The sequence below is a fragment of the Salmo trutta genome, chromosome 24 (genome assembly GCF_901001165.1).
Source record: "Salmo trutta chromosome 24, fSalTru1.1, whole genome shotgun sequence".
In the NCBI taxonomy this organism is placed as follows: domain Eukaryota; kingdom Metazoa; phylum Chordata; class Actinopteri; order Salmoniformes; family Salmonidae; genus Salmo; species Salmo trutta.
In genome coordinates this window covers 25,389,600-25,412,145 of record NC_042980.1, presented here as the reverse complement: position 1 = coordinate 25,412,145, position 22,546 = coordinate 25,389,600, and the positions used below count along the sequence as shown (strand labels likewise).

The 22,546-nt window shown below is 43.3% G+C and overlaps 1 protein-coding gene across 1 annotated transcript in view; it reads right to left on the bottom strand.

The window, feature by feature from the left end:
- Positions 1 to 22,115, bottom strand: part of LOC115160978 (receptor tyrosine-protein kinase erbB-4) — a gene marked incomplete in the record, with an annotated part of 167,370 nt that extends 145,255 nt beyond the window's left edge. Inside the window, 1 exon segment of the mRNA XM_029711599.1 lies at positions 21,840 to 22,115. Coding sequence (XP_029567459.1) covers positions 21,840 to 22,107 — 268 coding nt within the window.
- Positions 22,116 to 22,546: the final 431 nt, after the last annotated feature.

Sequence of the window (22,546 nt, the reverse complement as noted above, 5' to 3'; positions counted from 1 at the left end):
ACTCTCAGATATTGAGAAACAAGATTTTCTGGTCTGATGAAACCAAGATTGAACTCTTTGGCCTGAATGCCAAGTGTCACATCTGGAGGAAAGCTGGCACCATCCCTATGGTGAAGCAAGGTGGTGGCAGCATCATGCTGTGGAGATGTTTTTTGCGGCAAGGACTGGGAGACTAGTCAGGATTGAGGCAAAGATGAACGGAGCAGTACAGAGAGATACTTGATAAAAAACCTGCTCCAGAGCACTCAGGACCTCAGACTTGGGTGAAGGTTCACCTTCCAACAGGACAACGACCCTAATCACACATCAAGACAACGCAGGAGTAGCTTCAGAACAAGTCTCTGAATGTCCTTGAGTGGCCCAGCCAGAGCCTGGACTTAAACCCGATCGAACATCTCTGGAGAGACCTGAAAATAGCTTTGCACCAATGATCCCCATCCAACCTGACAGAGATTGAGAGGATCTGCAGAGAAGAATGGAAGAAACTCCCCAAATACAAGTGTGCCAAGCATTTAACATCATACCCATGAAGACTTGAGGCAGTAATCACTGCCAAAGGTGCTTCAACAAAGTACCGAGTGAATGGTCTGAATACTTATGTATATTTCCATTTTTTATTTTTAATACATTTGCAAAAATTCTAAAAGAAATGTGAGATAATGTCTAGATGCTTTTTGTAGTGGAGATCAAGTTGTCAGTTGCCTGGCTGGGTTGATGAGACAGTGGATTGTGCAATCAGATGGAACAGAGTACAATGCCTTGCAAAAGTATTCACCCCCTTGGCATATTTCCTATTTTGTTGCATTACAACTTGTAATTTAAATAGATTTTTATTTGGATTTCATGTAATGGATATACAGAACATAGTCCAAATTTATGAAGTGAAATTTTAAAAATTACTTCTTTAAATAAATAAAATGGAAAATTGGTGTGTGCATATGTATTGACCCCTTTTGCTATGAAGCCCCTAAATAAGATCTGGTGCAACCAATTGCCTCCAGAAGTCACATAATTAGTTAAATACAGTCTACCTGTGTGCAATCTAAGTGTCACATGATCTGTCACATGATCTTAGTATATATACACCTGCTCTGAAAGGCCCCAGAGTCTGCAACACCACTAAGCAAGGGGCACCACCAAGCAAGCGGCACCATGAAGACCAAGGAGCTCTCCAAACAGGTCAGGGACAAAGTTGTTGAGAAGTACAGATCAGGGTTGGGTTATAAAAAAACATCTGAAACTTTGAACATCCCACGGAGCACCATTAAATCCATTTTTCAAAATTGGAACGAATATGGCACCACAACAAACCTGCCAAGAGAAGGCCGCCCACCAAAACGCACGGACCAGGCAAGGAGGGCATTAATCAGAGAGGCAACAAAGAGACCAAAGATAACCCTGAAGGAGCTGCAAGGCTCCACAGCGGAGATTGGAGTATCTGTCCATAGGACCACTTTAAGCCATACACTCCACAGAGCTGGGCTTTATGGAAGAGTGGTCAGAAAAAAATAAGAAAACATGTTTGGTGTTCGCCAAAAGGCATGTGGGAGACTCCTCAAACATATGGAAGACGGTACTCTGGTCAGATGAGACAAAAATGTAGCTTTTTGGCCATGAAGGAAAATGCTATGTCTGGCGCAAGCCACAGTGAAGCATGGTGGTAGCAGCTTCATGCTGTGGGGATGTTTTTAATCGAGAAGGGAAATGGAAACTTGTCAGAATTGAAGGAATGATGGATGACGCTAAATACAGGGAAATTCTTGAGGGAAACCTGTTTCAGTCTTCCAGAGATTTGAGACTGGGACGGAGGTTCACCTTCCAGCAGGACAATGACCCTAAGCATACTGCTAAAGCAACACTTGAGTGGTTTAAGGGGAAACATTTAAATGTTAAATCCAATTGAGAATCTGTGGTATGACAAAGATTGCTGTACACAAGCGGAACCCATCCAACTTGAAGGAGCTGGAGCAGTTTGCCTTGAAGAATGGGCAAAGATCCCAGTGGCTAGATGTGCCAAGCTTATAGAGACATACCCCAAGAGATTTGCAGCTGTAATTGCTGCAATAGGTGGCTCTACTGTACAAAGTATTGACTTTGGGGGGTGAATAGTTATGCACGCTCAAGTTTTACGTTTTTTTGTTATTTTGTTATTGTTATTTTGCATCTTCAAAGTGGTAGGTATGTTGCGTAAATCAAATGATACAAACCCCCCAAAAATAAATTCCAGGTTGTAAGGCAAAAAAATAGGAAAAATGCCAAGGGGGTGAATACTTTCGCAAGCCACTGTAAATAGGTATTTTAACGTCATAGATTTAGCCAGTGGCAATTTGTGAAATAGACACTTGTTGGAATGCGGTTTTAACCAGTCAGCATTCAGGATTAGACCCACCTGTTGTATAATGTCTGTCACAGACACACCTATTTCCTATTATTGCCAAAGGATGTTTGTGGCGGTATTCTATACAATCCCCTCCAAATCTATGGCGTAGTCGCAAAAGCACTGTCCTAAATCTAAATATGTGACGTAGTTGTAACAAGAGGGACTATACCAGCCTATATCACAGGGCTTTTTTTTAAGCATGGAGAAAATTGCCGTTTGAAGCTGGGAGATATGTTTTAATCATTCAGTTTCTTAATGATGACACCTAATCCATTATTAATGGCTCTGGTTCCACCATGGGGCCCAGGCAGCGCTGGGCTGGGGCTAGCATGCTAACTACCACTATACAGTACTAGAATTAGCCCTAGCACTCTCCATTTGATCTCAGTGTAATTACTACACTGTTTTACCCTCCAAATGCTATCAACATTTTGATGTTAAATAAAGAAGGCTCTGGAAGCTGTTTTTTCTTATTCCGCTTTCAACTTTGTTTCCCTAGGCTTTGTTTTTCTTTTTTAATTTGTGTCTTGTTTGTTCTTTCTTTCAATAAGTGACAAGAAGAAAATGCTACATGGTTTTTATTATTATGTTTCCTCATGTAATTATTGTTATTCTCAGGGAAGCTGAGAAAGTTTCAGACAGTGACTCTTCTTCTGAGAACTTGAAGAGAAATGCTTCTGAAGAGAGGTGGCGTTTCTATGTAGTGTACTGTAGTTTCAGATATCAGAGTTGTATTATATTAGAACTAGTTGCAGTGGGAGCAAGACTGCTTCCCCACCTGGGAGTTTCAAGCAGAAACTTTACCAAATTGCCCAATTTACTCAGAATTAACTATCCAATTTACTTCAAGATAGAAACAGATTTGCTTTTAATAAGCCCAAATTTGATGTGCTGCTTTTTCTATTTTACTTGTTTCTGTTGAGGGCAGGAGGGGTCAGTTCCCTCCAAAGCTGAAGATTTAATATTCTTTTAGTGCGTCCCAAATGGCACAATTTTCTCTATATAGCGCACTACTTTTGACCAGGGCCCATATGGATCTGGTCAAAAGTAGTGCACTAAATAGGGAAGAGGGTACCATTTAGGATGCACTCTTTATGTTGTCTACCATTAATATTTTCGGCTTATGCAATTCCCACATAGGATAATTAATGAGAGAAGTGAATCCAGTCAGCAAAATACAACAGAAGGAACTAAAGACTGTGTCATAGCCCAGCAGCACATGTTGTTACTAAATAGATGGGATTGTCAAAGGGTTATTAGTCTACAGGATGCTTTATTAAGAGAGGCCTCTCTGTCAGTGCAGAATATAATTTCGGTACTTGACACCTCGCGTCATGACACGTTATGACACTGTCATAACCATGTCATAATATGCCATAACAGCTGACATAACTTCTCATAACCTGTCATAATATGGTCATAACACTGTCATGACACATATATTTAGACCTGTTGTGACATATATTGTGTTATTTAATGGCTGGTTATGACACCTACATAAGAGTGTCAAAACCCACAAAACCTACCACAAAAGGCAAAACATTTAATTACACCATAGCCTACTTGTCAACAGTATGTTTATGTTGTATAACATTTCTAAAATTGACCATACTAAATGATCATTGTAATTGTGCACACATTGATATCAAACATGCACCTACCCCAACGCACTGTAGCTGATGACTGGGATGAATGCAGGAGCAGATTTCAGGAGCAGGACAAGACACCCTTTCTTTGACTGATGACTGACATAAGGGCATGTACGTGAGTGGCCTATCTGGCTTATATGATTCTGATGGTCATGATACTTCATTACATTATCATGAAGTGTATTTTCTTATTCCAAGTGAAGTGACACAGGATGGTCATAATGCTTCTTGACAGTGTCATAAAGTGTATTTACTACAAGTTATTTAAAATATGATGAAGAGTAAAAAAACATGACTGTAAAGAATTCATTACAACAACAACAAAGGATTTAAGAAACCAACTTTTAAGCGAAAGGAAACTTCTTGGCAGGGAAAAAACACATTTGAATTATGTAGGTATCATAACCAGCCATAGAATAATGCAATATATGTCACAACAGGTATAAATATATGTGTCATGACAGTGTTATGATCATATTATGACAGGTTATATCAGCTGTTATGGCATATTATGACAGGGTTATGACTGTGTCATAACGCGTTATGATACTAGGTGTCAAGTAAAGTCTTACCAACATTTCAATCTTCTTCTCTCAACCTGCTGTCTTGGAAAAACATGCTCTCCTTATTTATTCCAAAGATTTCATTTGTGTAATAGCAAAATAAAAAAAAGGACAACCTCCTCATTCTCAATGTATCAAGTGCCCCTATGGCTCATAATATCAACCAAGGCCATGCTATTCATTTCATTTACTATTGTCAGCTCGTACAGAATGGTTCTACACTCCTTAGGCCTATGGATGAAACCACTCCACAGGCTGGTGTTAACATGCTGTTCCTAAACTGCATTAAAGAGCTTGCAAATGTGACAATATGAATGCCGTCCTTAAAAAAAAATCCCTCCTGCCCTCATCCAAGCAATGAAATATTGAATATGACACAGGAGTAATTGCATGGGAAGTAATCAATTAGACACACAATTGGAAGCGACCTGAGGTCTGAAAGCTGCCAGAGGAGAGAGGTGGAGATTGGAAAGAGAGAGAGGTGGAGAAAGAAGAGAGGCTGAGAGTAGAGAGAGGTGGAGAGAGGAACAGAATGCCAGAGACACAGGATGCATCCCAAATGGCACCCTATTCCCTTTATAATGCACTACTTTTGACTAGGACCCATAGGGCTATGGTCAAAAGTAGTACACTATGAAGGACATTTGGGATGTAGCCATGGACAGAAAACAATCTCAGCTCTAGAGAGACAGTGGCATGGCTGGGGATACACTCTTCAGGACAAGACTGATTCTACTTGTCCTTTATCTTCACCTTGTCCTGTACATCCATCCCTCCATTCATCCCTCCACCCCTCCATCTCTCCTGTGGGGTTTCTCATCGAGACAGGGGCCAGGCAGGGATCGGCTGTCTAAAGACACTGATTCTCCAGCTTAGTCCTTCAGGAGAGACTGTCACTGATTTCTCTCAGATTTTATTTTCACCTTGTCCTATCCATCCATTTGTCTGTCCCTCATCCCTCCTGTGCACCATTTCACGATCCACAATGCTTTCACAAAACACTGAGCAGCACTCGTTGAAGTTAATGTTGATCATCAAGATTTTCCCCTTGAACAAATGCAGCGCGTTGAGGAGCAGATAGAAAACACTGTTCAGTGTGTGTGTGTGTGTGTGTGTGTGTGTGTGTGTGTGTGTGTGTGTGTGTGTGTGTGTACAGTACAAGTACGAGTACATTAAAGAATACATGTAGGCTATGTATACACTATGTATATTCTACTGTAAGTAGCGTTGATGAGAGAGCGAGAGAGAGAGCGAGAGAGAAAGAGAGAGAGAGAGAACGGAAGAAAGATGAGAAAAGAGAGAGAATGAAAACAAGAAAGAAAGAGAAAGTGTGAAAACGAGAGAGGGAGAGAGAGAAAGAGACAGAGAGAGAGAGACACAGAGAGAGCAAGAGAGATAGCGAGAGAGAGAGAGAGAGAGAGAGAGAAAGAGAGAGAGAGAGAGCGAGAGAGAGACACAGAGAGAGAGCGAGAGAGAGAGAGAGAGACAGAGAGAGAGAGAGAGAAAGAGAGAGAATCAGAGAGAGAGAGAGAGAATCAGAGAGAGAAAGAGAGAGAGAGAGATAACAGATGGACTGTGAGTGAGTAGTGGAACCAGGCTTGGCGTCGGGTGTGAGCTGCGAGAAGTGTGTGTGTGTGTGTGTGCGTGCATGCGTGCGTGTGTGTGTGTGATTGTCACAAGGAGAGAGAGAGAGAGCGAGAGAAGGACGTCTGGCAGATGGGAGAAGAGATTTGATGCTTTTATTTTGGACCGACAGAGTAATGGCAGTGAATAAGCGCTAAAAAATTTTAGGAGCAACACTGACTGAACAAAGCTATGAGAAAACAGGCAACTAGCAAAGAGAGGGAAAAATAGAATAGAAAATGTGTTAAATTGTCATGCTCATCTGTGTTATGTCTCTTATTGAGGCGGTTATTATTGTGGAAACTCAGCAGGCAGCAATTACCATGTGAATGCAGAGCCCAGCTCGACTCGCCTCGGCTGTTAGCTACTGTTGTGTTCAAGGTGACACAAAAATACGAAAAACTAAAAAACTGAGAAGCAGAAGAAAAAGGTTTTCCTAAGCATGAAAATAGTTCTAATTTCCCTGAAATGGAAAGCATACATGTATAATTAACTGCAATCATTTGCTTCTGGAGGGGAAGACAGAGAAAGATAGAGACATCTAGGGACATCTTTTTGCAGATTGGGACAGGGAGATTACAGGGGAGAGAGAGGTGTAGATGAGGTGTAGATGAGGTGTAGAGGTGTAGATGAGACAGGAGAAAGAAGGATATAGACATGGAAAGAAGAAAGAGCAAGAGATAGAGATACAAAGACAGACAGACACAAAGACAGAGACTGAGTGAGAGACATCAGGAAACATATCTAGTAACTAATCCTATATTAGTGTGTCTTAGCGTGTTCGTGAGTGTGTTTCCTGTTCCATATTCATTAGGATGACTAACTTAAGCCTGATTAAAAGGTTCAACACAAGGACTGGGAAACCCCCAGCACCAGCACCAGCAGTCCCAGCAAACCCATCAGTGTTTTTTAACCCGACACAGTCTCCTACACAGACCCTACTAGAAAATCAATACAGCCATTTTGCAATATACCAGCTACAAATTGATTTTATCCAGGGCAATTTCTACCTCCTAGGATTCAGGTCGGTTCAATACAGAGGGGTCCATTTTATCAGTCTCCAGATTAGCCCTGTGTGTGGTTAACAACCTTTATCCTCTTATATGTCGCGTATAGATCATATCGATCGTTTTACACATCTCCAGAGAGCAGGGTATGAAAGGAACGACAGGATAATATGACAGGGGGCCAATATAGACGACTTCGCCGCTCGGCGCCTGTTGAAGTGTACTGGAGAGGGATACGCTGAAGGAGGGAGTGTGTGTGCGCGTGCGTGTGTGTGTGTGTGTGTGTGTGCCATAGCCTGAGACCCAGAGACCAGCTCCCAAGGCTTGATATAGCAGGAGCATGACAAAAATATTGGAGGATAATGGCAAAATATATACAAAGAGACCAAGAGACAGTAGTAAAGAAAGAGCACATTCAGATTCACCAACACCAGTCCCTCTTACTCCTCTCCACACCACCGACCAGGGGGACTTTCAAACACTTCTCTGCCTCTTTTCACTGTGTCTGCCTCTGGACTCTCAGCGTTGTCTGTGAACAACCTAGTGTCACAATGAAGACATAGACACTTCTGGCACTACAGAAAGCTGCTCACCAACATTTTCCTTCCCAAAGAAAATAATACATTAAGTCAAATCAAATTGTATTTGTCCCATGCGCTGAATACAGGTGTAGACCTTACCGTAAAATGCTTACTTACAAGACCTTAACTTACAATGCAGTTCATGAAATAGATTTAAGAAAATATTTACTAAATAAACTAAAGTAAAAAAATGAAACTAAATCTAAAAGTAATGCAAGAAAATTACTTAACAATAACGAGGCTGTATACAGGGGGTATCGGTACCGAGTCAATGTGCAGGGGTACATGTTAGTACAGGTAATTTGTAAAGTGACTATGCATAAATAATAAATAGCGAGTAAAAACAAAGGGGGGGTCAATGTAAATAGTCCGGGTGGCCAATTGATTAATTGTTCAGCAGTCTTATGGCTTGGGGGTAGAAGCTTTTAAGGAGCCTTTTGGTCCAAGACTTGGTGCTCCGGTACCGCTTACCGTGTGGTAGCAGAGAGAACAGTCTATGACTTAGGTAACAGGAGTCTTTGACATTTTTGGGGGGCTTCCTCTGACACCGCCTAGTCTATAGGTCCTGGAGAGCAGGAAGCTTTGCACCAGTGATGTACTGGGCCATACGCACTACCCTCTGTAGCTCCTTACGGTCAAATGCCGTGCAGTTTCCATAACAGGGAGTGATGCATCAGGTCAGGATGCTCTCGATGGTGCAGCTGTAGTACTTTTCAGTCTCCTCTGTCGTGCCCTCTTCACAACTGTCTTGGTGTGTTTGGACCATGATAGTTCATTGGTTATGTGGACATCAAGTAACTTGAAACTCTCGACCCGCTCCACTTCAGCCCCGTTGTTGTTTGTCTTGCTCACATTGAGGGAGAGGTTGTTGTCCTGGCACCCCACTGCCAGGTCTCTGACCTCCTCCTTATAGGCTGTCGCATCATTGTCGGTGATCAGGCCTACCACTGTCGTGTCGTCAGAAAACTTAATGATGGTGTTGGAGTCGTGCTTGGCCACGCAGTCGTGGGTGAACCGGGAGTACAGGAGAGGACTAAGCACACACCCCTGAGGTGCCCCAGTGTTGAGGATCAGCATGGCAGATGTGTTGTTGCCTACCCTTTACCACCTGTGGGCGGCCCGTCAGGAAGTCCAGGATCCAGTTGCAGAGCGAGGTGTTTAGTCCCAGGGTCCTTAGCTTAGTAATGAGCTTTGTGGGTACTATGGTGTTGAACGCTGAGCTGTAGTCAATGGTGTTCCTTTTGTCCAGTTGGGAAAGGGCAGTGTGGAGTGCGATTGAGATTACGTCATCTGTTGATCTGTTGGGGCGGTATGCGAATTGGAGTGGGTCTAGGGTTTCCGACATGATGGTGTTGATGTGAGCTATGACCAGCCCTTCAAAGAACTTCATGGCTACCGGCGTGAGTGCTACGGGGTGGTAATAATTTAGGCAGGTTACCTTCGCTTTCTTGAGCACAGGGACTATGGTGGTCTGTTTGAAACATGTAGGTATTACAGATGTCGGTCAGGGAGAGGTTGAAAATGTCAGTGAAGACACTTGGCAGTTGGTCCGCGCATGCTTTGAGTGCACATCCTGGTAATCCGTCTGGCCCCGCAGCTTCATAAATGTTTACCTGTTAAAAGGTCTTGCTCACATCGGCTATGGAGAGCATGATCACACAGTCGTCCAGAACAGCTGGTGCGCTCATGCATGCTTCAGTGTTGCTTGCCTCGAAGCGAGCATAAAAGGCATTTAGCTCATCTGGTAGGCTTGCGTCACTGGGCAGCTCACGGCTGGTTTTCCCTTTGTAGTCCGTAATAGTTTTCAAGTCCTGCCACATCCGACTAGCATCAGAGCTGGTGTAGTAGGATTCAATCTTAGTACTGTATTGACACTTTGCCAGTTTGATGGTTCGTCTGAGGGCATAGCGGGATTTCTTATAAGCATCCGGATTAGTGTCCCGCTCCTTGAAAGCAGCAGCTCTAGCTTTTAGGTCGGTGTGGATGTTGCCTGTAATCCATCAGAGCCGGTGTAGTAGGATTCAATCTTAGTCCTGTATTGACGCTTTGCAAGTTTGATGGTTCGTCTGCGGGCATAGCGGGATTTCTTATAAGCATCCGGATTAGTGTCCCGCTCCTTGAAAGCAGCAGCTCCAGCTTTGAGCTCGGTGTGGATGTTGCCTGTAATCCATCAGAGCCGGTGTAGTAGGATTCAATCTTAGGCCTGTATTGACACTTTGCCTGTTTGATGGTTCGTCTGAGGGCATAGCGGGATTTATTATAAACGTCCGGATTAGTGTCCCGCTCCTTGTAAGCAGCAGCTCTAGCTTTTAGCTTGGTGCGGATGTTGCCTGTAATCCATGGCTTCTGGCTGGGATATGCACGTAAGGTCACTGTGAGGACGATGTCGTCGATGCACTTATTGATGAAGCCGGTAACTGAAATGGTATACTCCTCAATAGCATTGGATGAATCCCGGAACATATTCCAGTCTGTGCTAGCAAAACAGTCCTGTAGCGCAGCATCCGTGTCATCTGACCATTTCCGTATTGAGTGAGTCTCTGGTACTTCCTGCTTTAGTTTTTTCTTGTAAGCAGAAACCAGGAGGATAGAATTATGGTCAGATTTGTCAAATGGAGGGCGAGGGAGAGCTTTGTTTGTGTCTCTGTGTGTGGAGTAAAAGTGGTCTAGAGTTTTTTGTGACATGCTGGTAGAAATGAGGTAAAACGGATTTAAGTTTGCCTGCATTAAAGTCCCCGGCCACTAGGATCGCCGCTTCTGGATGATCATTTTCTTGTTTGCTTATGGCCTTATACAGCTTGTTGAGTGCGGTCTTAGTGTAGTGGTAAATAGACAGCTACGAATAATATAGATGAGAACTCTCTTTGTAGACAGTGTGGTCTACAGCTATGATGAGTTATTCTACCTCAGGCGAGCAATACCTCGAGACTTCTTTAATATTAGACATCGTGTACCAGCAGGTTTTGATAAATATACACACACCCCCGCCCATCGTCTTACCAGACGTAGCTGCTCTGTCCTGCCGATGCATGGAGAAGCCAGCCAGCTCTATTTTATCCGTGTCATCGTTTAGCCACATCTCGGTGAAACAGAAGATATTACAGTATTTAATGTCCCATTGGTAGGATAGTCTTAATCGTAGATCTTCCAGATTGTTTTCTAATGATTGCACGATGGCTAATAATAAGGAAGTAGTGGTGGTTTACCTACTCGTCAGCAAATTCTTACAAGGCACCCTGCCCTCCTCCTCCTTTTTCTCCGTCTTTTCTTCATGCTGATGACGGGGATTTGGGCCTTGTCTCGACAAAGCAGTATATCCTTTGCGTTGGACTCATAAAAAAAAAATCCTTGTCTAATTTGAGGTAATCGCTGTTCTGATGTTCAGAAGCTCTTTTCGGTCATAAGAGAGGATAGCAGCAACACTATGTCCAAAATGAGTTACAAGCAATGCAACAAAAACAATAAACATTTCACAGTTGGTTAGGAGCCTGTAAAACGGCTGCCCCCCCTCCATTATCCAAAAATGTTAATACATTTTTTTGGAAGAAATAAAATAATACAAAAACAATAAACAAAAATAAGGTACACATGAATCTATTACTTAATGTTGCTAGAGGACCATGCAGAATGGTATAGTGGATGTGTGGATGCGTGTGTGTGCGTGTGTGTGTGCATGGGTGTGTTTGTAGAACTCTCGAGGAAGGAATGACCAAGTAGAACAATGAGCATAGTATAAATTATTCACTGTCTCAGAGCAAGCTGGGAAGGAGGCAGAAACTCACTGTTCTATTTGTGCCGTGCAATAACCCTGTGAATTAACGTTAGTCCTGCAATGGGTGTATTCTTACATAACAGAAAACATACAGTACACTGTGTTATTATGTACAGTTCATTCAGAAAGTATTCAGACCCCTTGACTTTTTCCACATTTTGTTACGTTACAGCCTTATTCTAAAATTGATTAATATGTTGTTTTTCCACATCAATCTACACACAATACCCCATAGTGACAAAGCATAAACAAGTTTTTAGAAATGTTGGCAAATTTGTAAAAAAGAATTACAGAAATGTTACATTTACACAAGTATTCAGACCCTTTACTCAGTACTTTGTTGAAGCACCTTTGGCAGCGATTACAGCCTCAAGTCTTCTTGGGTATGACGCCACAAGCTTGGCACACCTGTATTTGGGGAGTTTCTCCCATTCTTCTCTGAAGATCATTTCAAGCTCTGTCAGGTTGGATGGGGAGTATCACTGCACAGCTATTTTCAAGTTTCTCAAGAGATGCTCGTTCGGGTTCAAGTCTGGGCTCTCACTGGGCCACTAAAGAACATTCAGAGACTTGTCCCGAAGCCACTCCTGCATTGTCTTGGCTGTGTGCTTAGGGTCATTGTCCTGTTGGAAGGTGAACCTTCGCCCCTGTCTGAGGTCCTGATCGCTCTGGAGCAGGTTTTCATCAAGGATCTCGCTCTACTTTGCTACGTTCATCTTTCCCTCGATCCTGACTAGTCTCCCAGTCCATGCCGCTGAAAAACATCCCCACAGCATGATGCTGCCACCACCATGCTTCACTGTAGGGATGGTGCCAGCTTTCCTCCAGACGTGACGCTTGCCATTACGGTGAAAGAGTTCAATCTTGGTTTCATCAGACCAGAGAATCTTGTTTCTCATAGTCTGAGAGTCCTTTAGCTGCCTTTTGGCAAACTCCAAGTGGGCTGTCATGTGCCTTTTACTGAGGAGTGGATTCGGTCTTATGTAGCATCATTTGAATTTCTGTTTTTTACATGGGATAAAAGTAGAGACCCAGAGCTACAAAATGGTATACCATACACTGCATTTCAGGAAACAATGGGAAAGTAATTCTGCTTTGAAAGTTGATCAACTGGTAAACTCACTTATGAGAAAACCGTCTTTCAATGTTTTGGTACAACTATTGGAGAGCCCTTCTTTGTCTACACCCATTCAGCATTGTTCACACCCTCTTAAGCCTTAGCCCCACCCATCTCTTTAAGGGTTGATCCGTGCTTTCTGTACTAACTTGCCAGCTACTTCCAGACATCTAAGAGAGAGAGAACAGCTCACTGAACATTACTCTCCCTATCGCTCTACCTGTATTTTTTATGTTCAAACAGCTCTCATGTGAAGTCGTGACTCGCGACATACACCTAGTTTCCTGAATCTGGTCACAAATCAGAACCATGGACAGCCACATCATATTCAGCTTATGTTGATTGGACTAAATACTTTTTGGTATCTTTTAGTTGTCACTGTATTAGACTAAGCATAGGTGATTTGATGATGTTGAAATGGTCCTGGAATAGTAGAAGTAGCTCCTGTTTCTTTGCGACTTGCGGTAACTATCCGTGGTTCTAAATGAAGTTGTTTAGTAGTCCAAAAATGTTGGAAACATTAACTTGTTTGACCATGCTGTACGTCATAACTGTTTGTTACATACAATATGTTTTGTGGACTTCACCGGACAGATGTTGCTCTCCGGTTTTGTGATGAAATAAAGGTGTGGTTGAATTTATTCTGCCACTGTGTATTCTTATTGTCTCTGCCTTTAGGCCTATATACAATGGTGGCAAGGCATATGAACTAACAGGTTATAGAGCAAACAAGACAATTATCACAATAGGTTGTAATATGTTTTTTTTCTGGCTTGGTGATTGTCCTCACGCACCGCTACTGCCCTAAAGGGCTCCTGACAGAACTGGGCTGTGTCCCAAATGGCACCCTATTCTCTCTATAGTGCACAACTTTTGACCAAGGCCCATAGAGCTCTGGTCAAAAGTAATGCACTTCATATTCAAGAAGGTGCCATTTGGGATGTAACCTTGGTGTCTGGCCAAAGCCTGTTATTCATGTCCTTGGTTTATGAACATAGCATCTTAAAGAGCTACTGCTGCCATCACTTCTAAAAGGTAAAGGGTCATCCACCGCAGAGAGCAAGAGCGAGAGAGAGAGAGAGAGAGGGGGGGGGAGATAGAGAGAGAGAGAGAACTACACTTCCCATATTCACAAGTGCTTTTAGAGGATGTGAGAATGAGGGGGTATGCTAAACAACAGTAATACAAATCATGAGAGAATGGGGAGGGAGGAGAACACAACTTATTACATATCCTAGGTAGCCAGTCTTACCTACGTATATCTCCTCTGAGAAGGATCAGACAGATAATATTCTTGTTCTGTGTTCATCAAACTGGTGTTTTGTGTTTATAGACCAGGTCTCTCTTGAAAAATAGATTTAATCTCATTAGGAAAAACCTGTATAAAATATAAAATATTCCTCCCAAATAGCACCCTATTACCCCAGGGTCCATAGGGTGCTGGTCAAAAGTAGTGCACTAAATAGGGAATAGGGTGACATTTGTGATGAAGCCCCAGTCTTCGGTAATGATAGTGAGTCAAAAACAGAATATAATTTTTTATGTGAGATTTTCACTGGACAGTTACTTTAACATAGGAGCAACATAACCCTAACATGGATATAATAGCAACATAATTGCAATGCACTCAATAAAAATAATTCAGGAACTGGTACGCAGGTACAGAGAACACAGTATGAATTCACACAAAAACAAACAGGGAAATGGACCCTGTATGTACGACTGCAGAGTACTGCAGAGTAAATGCAGGGAAAGGAACAATGTTAAAGTAGTGTGTACGTATACAGATGTAGCTTATAGGTTAAAAACAGGCTACACTTAAAAAAAGGGTTCCAAAAGGGTTCTTCGGCTGTCCCCATAGGAGAACCCTTTTTTGTTCCAGGTAGAACTCTTTTGGGTTCCATGTAGAACCCTCTGTGGAAAGGGTTCTACATGGAACCCAATAGGGTTCTACCTGGAACCAAAAGGGTTCTACCTGAAAACAAAAGGGTTCTTCAAAGGGTTATCCTATGGGAACAGCCATGATAAAGTAAAAGGCTACTTGCTAATGATAAAGCTTGCTTTGACATTGTGTATTTCGCTGCACGTACTGTCTGTACATACATCTTTTCATTCTGTTCCATGCAAAACCAGCACTTGGTTACCATTATCAGTTTCTGCTGGGGGCTTGGCAAGCCTGGTCCCAGATCTGTTTGTGCTGTCTTGCCAACTCATATGGCCGACCAAACAAATCTGGGACCAGGTTAGGACCTCCGTCAGGTCCTAACAGCCTGGTACTCAGGGCTGTATTGTCCCTCCATCAGGCCCTAACAGCCTGGTACTCAGGGCTCTATTGTCCCTCTAACCACTCTGATGTCAATGCAAATTAAATAAAAAATCACATCCAACACTAACCATCAAAACAGTATGTGCTTTTAAACTCACCTCACTGTGATGATCAATTTGAAGAAAGAAGTTCAACAACAGGTTGAAACTGAGTGGAAAACATGGTTGATGTGGATGTTGTTTTAAAGCCTTAACACAATGAAATGGACAGAGCTTTCTAAGGTGATGATTCATTCAAAACCCCATTTGCATAGGCCTATATATGAAGCCAAGCCCATATAAAATAAGGATTGTGCCGTTCGACAATACAAAACCTACCACATACTATGCACAGCAGAAAAACAAAGAAAAGCTGATTTAAAATGACTTTGGTACAAATTTGGTCGAGACTATACTCCAAAATTGACTGCAGACTGTATTGTTATCCATACTGGATGGACTGGTTACCTTATACTATGCTCCAAAAATGCTATCCATGAGTCGGGGCGCGAAGGTAGGCCTATAGGCCTAGGCGATGCCGTTGGTTCATTTATTGTGCTGGGCGGCTTACAGAGTAAGCCTACAATTATAGTACATTTGTATTTGATTTTGAATAACCTAGCAATACGTTATTATTTATATTTTCATACTTAATAGGTTGACACAATACCTTTAGCTACAGAATATCTCACCATCATGCATTTCCATCTCCTCCCCTTCTTCATTCCTTTCTCATGCGTACAGAGAGGGGCTGTCAACACTTTCATGAAATATGTGTGGTTGTGAAAACATGTTGATGTTCGACAGATTTCACCTGATTTCCCAAATTAAACACTGGGTAACTGCAAGAACAGAGAGAGAGAACAGTGAGAGGCTGCATGCTCTCACACAGTGGTTGATCTGTTGAGTGAAATAACCAGAGTAGCCTACAGCACCCGCATGAGTGAGAAAAACAACACAGCTGAAAAGTGGCTTCCATCAGCTATTAGATGGATGACATGTCTTTTTTTCCTCTGCCCCTGTTCCTGCCCATTTGATAATGGGCCATTCTAAATCAAAACTAATTTAACATATTAGTAAAGACAAGATTAAATTGAGAATAGTCTGATGGGTGAAAATATGATCACTTGATGAGAGAAAAGCATGTGCAGCCTGAGGCAAGGAACAGAGGGCAATAGCCTATAGTTTCATCATGTAGCCCATATATGTTTGATTTCTAAGACATTCTATGGTTTGTCTCATTCACAACTAAAGTTGCCAAATAAGTCTAAATCTAGCATATAGGACCTGTTTCAAATTATCATTTTATGCTCAACATAGCCACTTCATATGTGCTCGCACTTGCTCCGGACTGGGAAAAATGTCCTTCCTATTTTATTCAGCTAAGTTCAATTGTATTCTTCTTACTATAAAATCATATCATATAAAATAATGGCATGGGACATACAGTGCATTTGGAAAGTATTCAGACCTCTTGACTTTTTCCACATTTTGTTACTGTCATGGCTGTCGAAAGGAGCGGACCAAAGTGCAGCCTACCCCCCCCCAAAGGTGCAGACTCCAAATGCAACATAAACAACAAAAGAAACCACCAAACAAAAGGGAGGGTAGGAAGGATGATAATTGTCTATGGCGGCTCAAATGCAGTCCACATAACTTTAACCTCCAGCAGAGGAGGCGGCTCCGGTTCGGGGCTGGAGGTTCTGGGCTGCAGGCCACCGCTGGAGGTTTTGGGCTGCAGGCCGCCGCTGGAGGTTCTGGGCTGCAGGCCGCCGCTGGAGGTTCTGGGCTGCAGGCCGCCGCTGAAGACTCTGGGCTGCAGGCTGCCGCTGAAGACTCTGGGCTGCAGGCCGTCGCTGAAGACTCTGGGCTGCAGGCCGTCGCTGAAGACTCTGGACTGGGGAACTTCTCAGGAGGTTCCGGACTGTAGGCCGTCTCAGAAGGTTCCGGGCTGTAGACCGTCTCAGGAGGTTCCGGACTGTAGGCCGTCTCAGGAGGTTCCGGATTGTAGGCCGTCTCAGGAGGTTCCGGACTGTAGGCCGTCTCAGGAGGTTCCGAACTGTGGACCGTCACTGCAGGCTCCGTGCCATGGATCATCTCTACAGGCTCCGGGCCATGGATCATCCCTACAGGCTTCTTGCTGTGGATTATCCCTACAGGCTCCGGACCATGGATCATCCCTACAGGCTTCTTGCCATGGATCATCTCTACAGGCTTCGAACCATAGATCATCACTGGAGGCTTCATTCGTGGAGCTGGAATAGGTCTCACCGGACTAGGGAACGTCGCTGGGAGTTCTGGACTAGGGAACGTCTCCGGGAGTTCTGGACTAGGGAACGTCGCTGGAGGCTTCCTTCGTGGAGCTGGAATAGGTCTCACCGGACTAGGGAATGTCGCTGGAGGCTCCGGAATGCTCGCCAGAGGCCAGGTGCGCAGAGCAGGCACAGGGTAGACTGGGTCATGGATGCGCACTGGAGATCTGGAGCTTATGGCTGGCACAACCCGTCCTGGCTGGATAACCTCCGTAGCCCGACAAGCGCGAGGCGTTGTGACAGGTCGCACAGGTTTGTGTTGGCGAACTGGGGTACCGTGCATAGAGCTGGCGCAGGATAACCTGGGCCGAGAAGACACACCGGAGACCAGGAACGCTGAGCAGGCATACTCCTTCCTGGCTGAATTCCAACTCTAGCACGGCACCTGTGAGGAGCTTGCACCAAGCGCACCGGGCTGTAGCTACGCACTGGTGACACAGTGCGTATCTCAGCATAACATGGTGCTTGCTCGGTCACTCGCCCCCCACAGTAAACACGGGGAGTTGGCACAGGTCTCCAACCTGACTCTGCCAATCTCCCCGTGTGCCCCCCCCCCCAAAATGTTTTGGTGGGCTGCCTCTCGCACTTGCCTTGTTGCTGGGCTAGTTCCTCCTCTCGTCACCGCTCTGCTCTCGCTGCCTCCACCTGTTCCCATGGGAGGTGATCCCATCCAGCCTGGATCTCCTCCCATGTCCAGGATCCCTTGCTGTCCAGAACTTCCTCCCAGGTCCATTCCTTTCCACGCTGCTTGGTCCTTTTGTGGTGGGTTATTCTGTCACGGCTGTCGAAAGGAGCGGACCAAAGTACAGCGTGGTTGTAGTTCCACATTTTATTAAATCCGTGAAACTTTGCAATACACAAAATAACTGAATATGACAAAACAACAAACCGTGACGCAGAGAGAAACAAACACTACTCAAAATATAATAACCCACAAAACCCCAGGAAGAAAAACCCCTACTTAAATATGATCTCCAATCAGAGACAATGAGGACCAGCTGCCTCCAATTGGAGATCAACCCAAAAAAACAACAACATAGAAATAGAAACCTAGAACATAAACATAGAAATACAAAACATAGAAAAACACAAAACACCCCCGTCACGCCCTGACCTACTCTACTATAGAAAATTACATCTTACTTGGGTCAGGACGTGACAGTTACATTACAGCCGTATTCTAAAATGTATTAAATGACAAAGCAAAAACGTTTTTTTTATATACATTTTTGCAAATGTACTAAAAAGAGAAAACGGAAATATAACATTTACATAACTATTCAGACCCTTTACTCAGTACTTTGTTGAAGCACCTTTGGCAGTGATACAGCCTCGAGTCTTTGTGGGTATGACGCTACAAGTTTGGCACAGCTGTATTTGGGGAGTTTCTCCCTTTCTTCTCTGCAGATCCTCTCAAGCTCTGCAAGGTTGGATAGGGAGCGTCACTGCACAGACATTTTCAGGTCTTTCCAGAGATGTTCGATCGGGTTCAAGTCCGTGCTCTGGCGTGGCCACTCAAGGACATTCAGAGACTTGTCCCGAAGCCACTCCTGCATTGTCTTGGCTGTGTGCTTAGGGTTCTTGTCTTGTTGGAAGGTGAACCTTCACCTCAGTCTGATCGCTCTGGAGCAGGTTTTCATCAAGGATCTCTCTCTACTTTGCTCCGTTCATCTTTCCCTCGATCCTGACTTGTCTCCCAGTCCCTGTACACTGAAAAACATCCACACAGCATGATGCTGCCCCCACCGTGCTTCACCGTAGGGATGGTGCCAGGTTTCCTGCAGATGTGACGCTTGGCATTCAGGCCAAAGAGTTCAATATTGTTTTCATCAGACCAGAGAATCTTGTTTCTCATGGTCTGAGAATCTTTAGGTGTCTTTTGGCAAAGCAGGCTGCCATGTGCCTTTTACTGAGGAGTGGCTTCCATCTGGCCACTCTACCATAAGGGCCTGATTGGTGGAATGCTGCAGAGATGGTTGTCCTTCTGGAAGGTTCTCCCGTCTCCACAGAGGAACTCTAGAGCTCTGTCAGAGCAACCATCAGGTTCTTGGTCATCTCCCTGACCAAGGCCCTTCTCCCCCGATTGCTCAGTTTGGACAGGTGACCAGCTCTAGGAAGAGTATTGGTTGTTCCAAACTTCTTCCATTTAAGAATGATGGAGCCCACTGTGTTCTTGGGGACCTTCAATGCTGTATTTTGTTACCCTTCCCCAGATCTGTGCCTCAACTCAATTCTGTCTTGGAACTCTACGGACAATTCCTTCATCCTCATGGCTTGGTTTTTGCTCTGTCAACTGTGGGACCTTATATAAACAGGTGTTTGCCTTCCCAATCATGTCCAACTAATTCAATTTACTTGACTCCAATCAGGTTGTAGAAACATCTCAAGGATGCACCTGAGGTCAATTTCGAGTATCATAGCAAAGGGTCTGAGTACTTATGTAAATAAGGTATTTCTGTTTAATTTTTTAAATACATTTTCTCACATTTCAAAAAACCTGTTATCGCTTTGTCTTTATGGGGTATTGTGTGTAGATTGATGAGGAAAAACATTAATTTAATCCCTTTCAGAACAAGCCTGTAACGTAACAAAATGTGGGAAAAGTCAAAGGGTCTGAATACTTTCTGAATGCACTGTACACATATCTTGTTTGCTAAATGAACAAGCCTACAGCCCATTGCATGGCGCATAGCCAGATAACATACAGTATGCCAACTCATATTCTGGTCTTATGAAATACATTTTCTTTACATCACAATGTTTCTTTATACCTGCCTAAAATAAATCATGGATTTATTGCAATGGTTTATATTAAAATTATTTATTAGACTTTTTAAAATGTAGTTGTTCCAAAGGCGTGCATTAGCAGCTTGTATGTGCTTATATACGTGGAGGCCTGGAGATGCTAAATGTGTTTATGTTAATTAACGGTCATTTACCGTGAGACCAGCAGTCTTTTGCATGCCACAGGCCAACTCATGACTCCATTCTATGGGCACCAAAAATACAATCTGCTTCTCTGAATTGCCTTGTGAAAGCCTAACACTGTAAGACTGTATTTTAGCATTTAGCTGGTCATGTTGACAATAGAAGAATCTTTCAAATTATGCCCGCCTGACCTATATTGCGATTTAGAATGGATCGTTATTGGATTGCGTAAACAACAACAGGAATTGTGTATAGGCAGGGGCTGTGTACCACACAAAACAACTACAAGTGTTCTTGCTCTGGTTCCTCAACGGCACAACTAGGAGAGCTCAAAAAAGCACCTTCTACTTGAATACTTCTTTGAGTCATAAAAGTGCAATGAAATTACTTAGGAACTGTGCACACATTGGAGAGGTGTGTGGCCACGTGGAAACAACAGTTAGACCTCTCACTCAAACCCTTGTCATTCTTTGTTTTATGTTGCAACTACCCAACATTTTCCAAGAATGTTCTTATCATGTTACTGAATGTATCTAGATAATTTTCAGATTTAGTTATCAACAAATATGGTGAAAAGTACAGTAAATGTAAAATGCACTTCAAATCAACAGTATAATGCGTCAGGTCAACTGTTGTGTCCTCACCTTTAGTCTAATCATTTTCACAAAATTTCCAAACGGTTCCCTTTAAATTGCTACCATCGTTATGCATATGTTTTCCATATTTCTTCTGTAAGAAACATTTAAATTTAGCCCGATCCGTATAGGCCAAATCCCACGAGTTAAGGGGTTAAGACCTTATTGCATTTCAGCCAAATGAAAATAGTTTGGAGAAATATACTGACAAAGAGTAGCAGAAAACACAGAGCTGTAGCTATGAGTTAGGTCAACCACGTCTTCCTCTCTCTATAAGTGTGAAGAGATTTTAATTCAAGTCTGTCAGTATAGCAGCACAGTAAAAACCCATTAGCTTTACATCTAGACAGACACAATTGATTTTAAAAGATCAGAACAATGCGGTTTTATTCTCATTAAACTGACCCTAACATTTGGTTCATACTTTACAGACATTCATTTAGTGCTTATTTCATTGTAGTCATTTTCTAGCAGAGCTTCTGACTTTACACACAGTCACTGAATGTCAGGATTTCACTGAAGTTAGGCTGAGTAGCAGTACAGTATGTCTCTGAAAAGATTAAATTGAGTAAAAATGTATGAAGTTCTATTGACCCATGGTTATGTGTACTGTAAACTGTCCTTGTATGGCTCCACACATCCAGAGACAACACAAACCTTTGCAGTCAACCACAACAAACTATGTCTAGAACAAAGGAGAGTGTCTGACTGTTACAGTTTGAAACAGAGATGTGAAGAGAAAGTTGGAAATATAGTATATGTGCAGCAGGCCTGGAACGCTGGTGATTTATTTTATTCTTTAAGCAAAACTCTACTTTAAGCAATGTTCAATTGGTCGGCAAACTGATACATAAATGGAGAGAACACATAAAAAGAGGCGAGGGAGAGAGAGATCTCAGAGCTTCAGACAGGGGAGACACAGAGACAGATAGCCTACAGGATACCCATCTCAGACCATGCACACATACCTGTGAGGTTCTTCAGTCCCAGCTGTCGCAGGCCAAAGTTCCCATCTCTGCGGTAGTTGAGGAAGATCGCCAGAGCGTAGCGATCTTCATACATCTTAGTTCCTCTGATGATCCTCAGGTTCTCCAGTGGCAGGTAGTCAAACTGGTTCAGAGCCACGAGCACATAGCCTGTCACCTCACGGATAGACTGGAAGAGAAGAGAGGTGACAGAGAGAACATCAGACACATAGTATGAAACAGGAGATACTGTAGAGAGACAATCAGACATACACTAAAATCTGGACACTGACTGGAGATCTACACTACATGGCCAAAAGTACATGGACACCCCTTCAAATTTGTGGATTTGGCAATTTCAGCCACACCCGTTGCTGACAGGTGTATAAAATCGAGCACACATCCATGCAATCTCCATAGACAAAACATTGGCAGTAGAATGGCCTTATTGAAGAGCACAGTGACATTCAACGTGGCACCGTCATAGGATGTCACCTTTCCAACAAGTCAGTTCATCAAATTTCTGCCCTACTAGAGCTGCCCCAGTCAACTGTAAGTGCTGTTATTGTGAAGTGGAAACGTCTAGGAGCAATAACGGCTCAGCCACGAAGTGATAGGCCACACAAGCTCACAGAATGGGACCGCCGAGTGCTGAAGCCCGTAGCACGTAAAAATTGTCTGTCTGCGGTTGCAACGCTCATTACTGAATT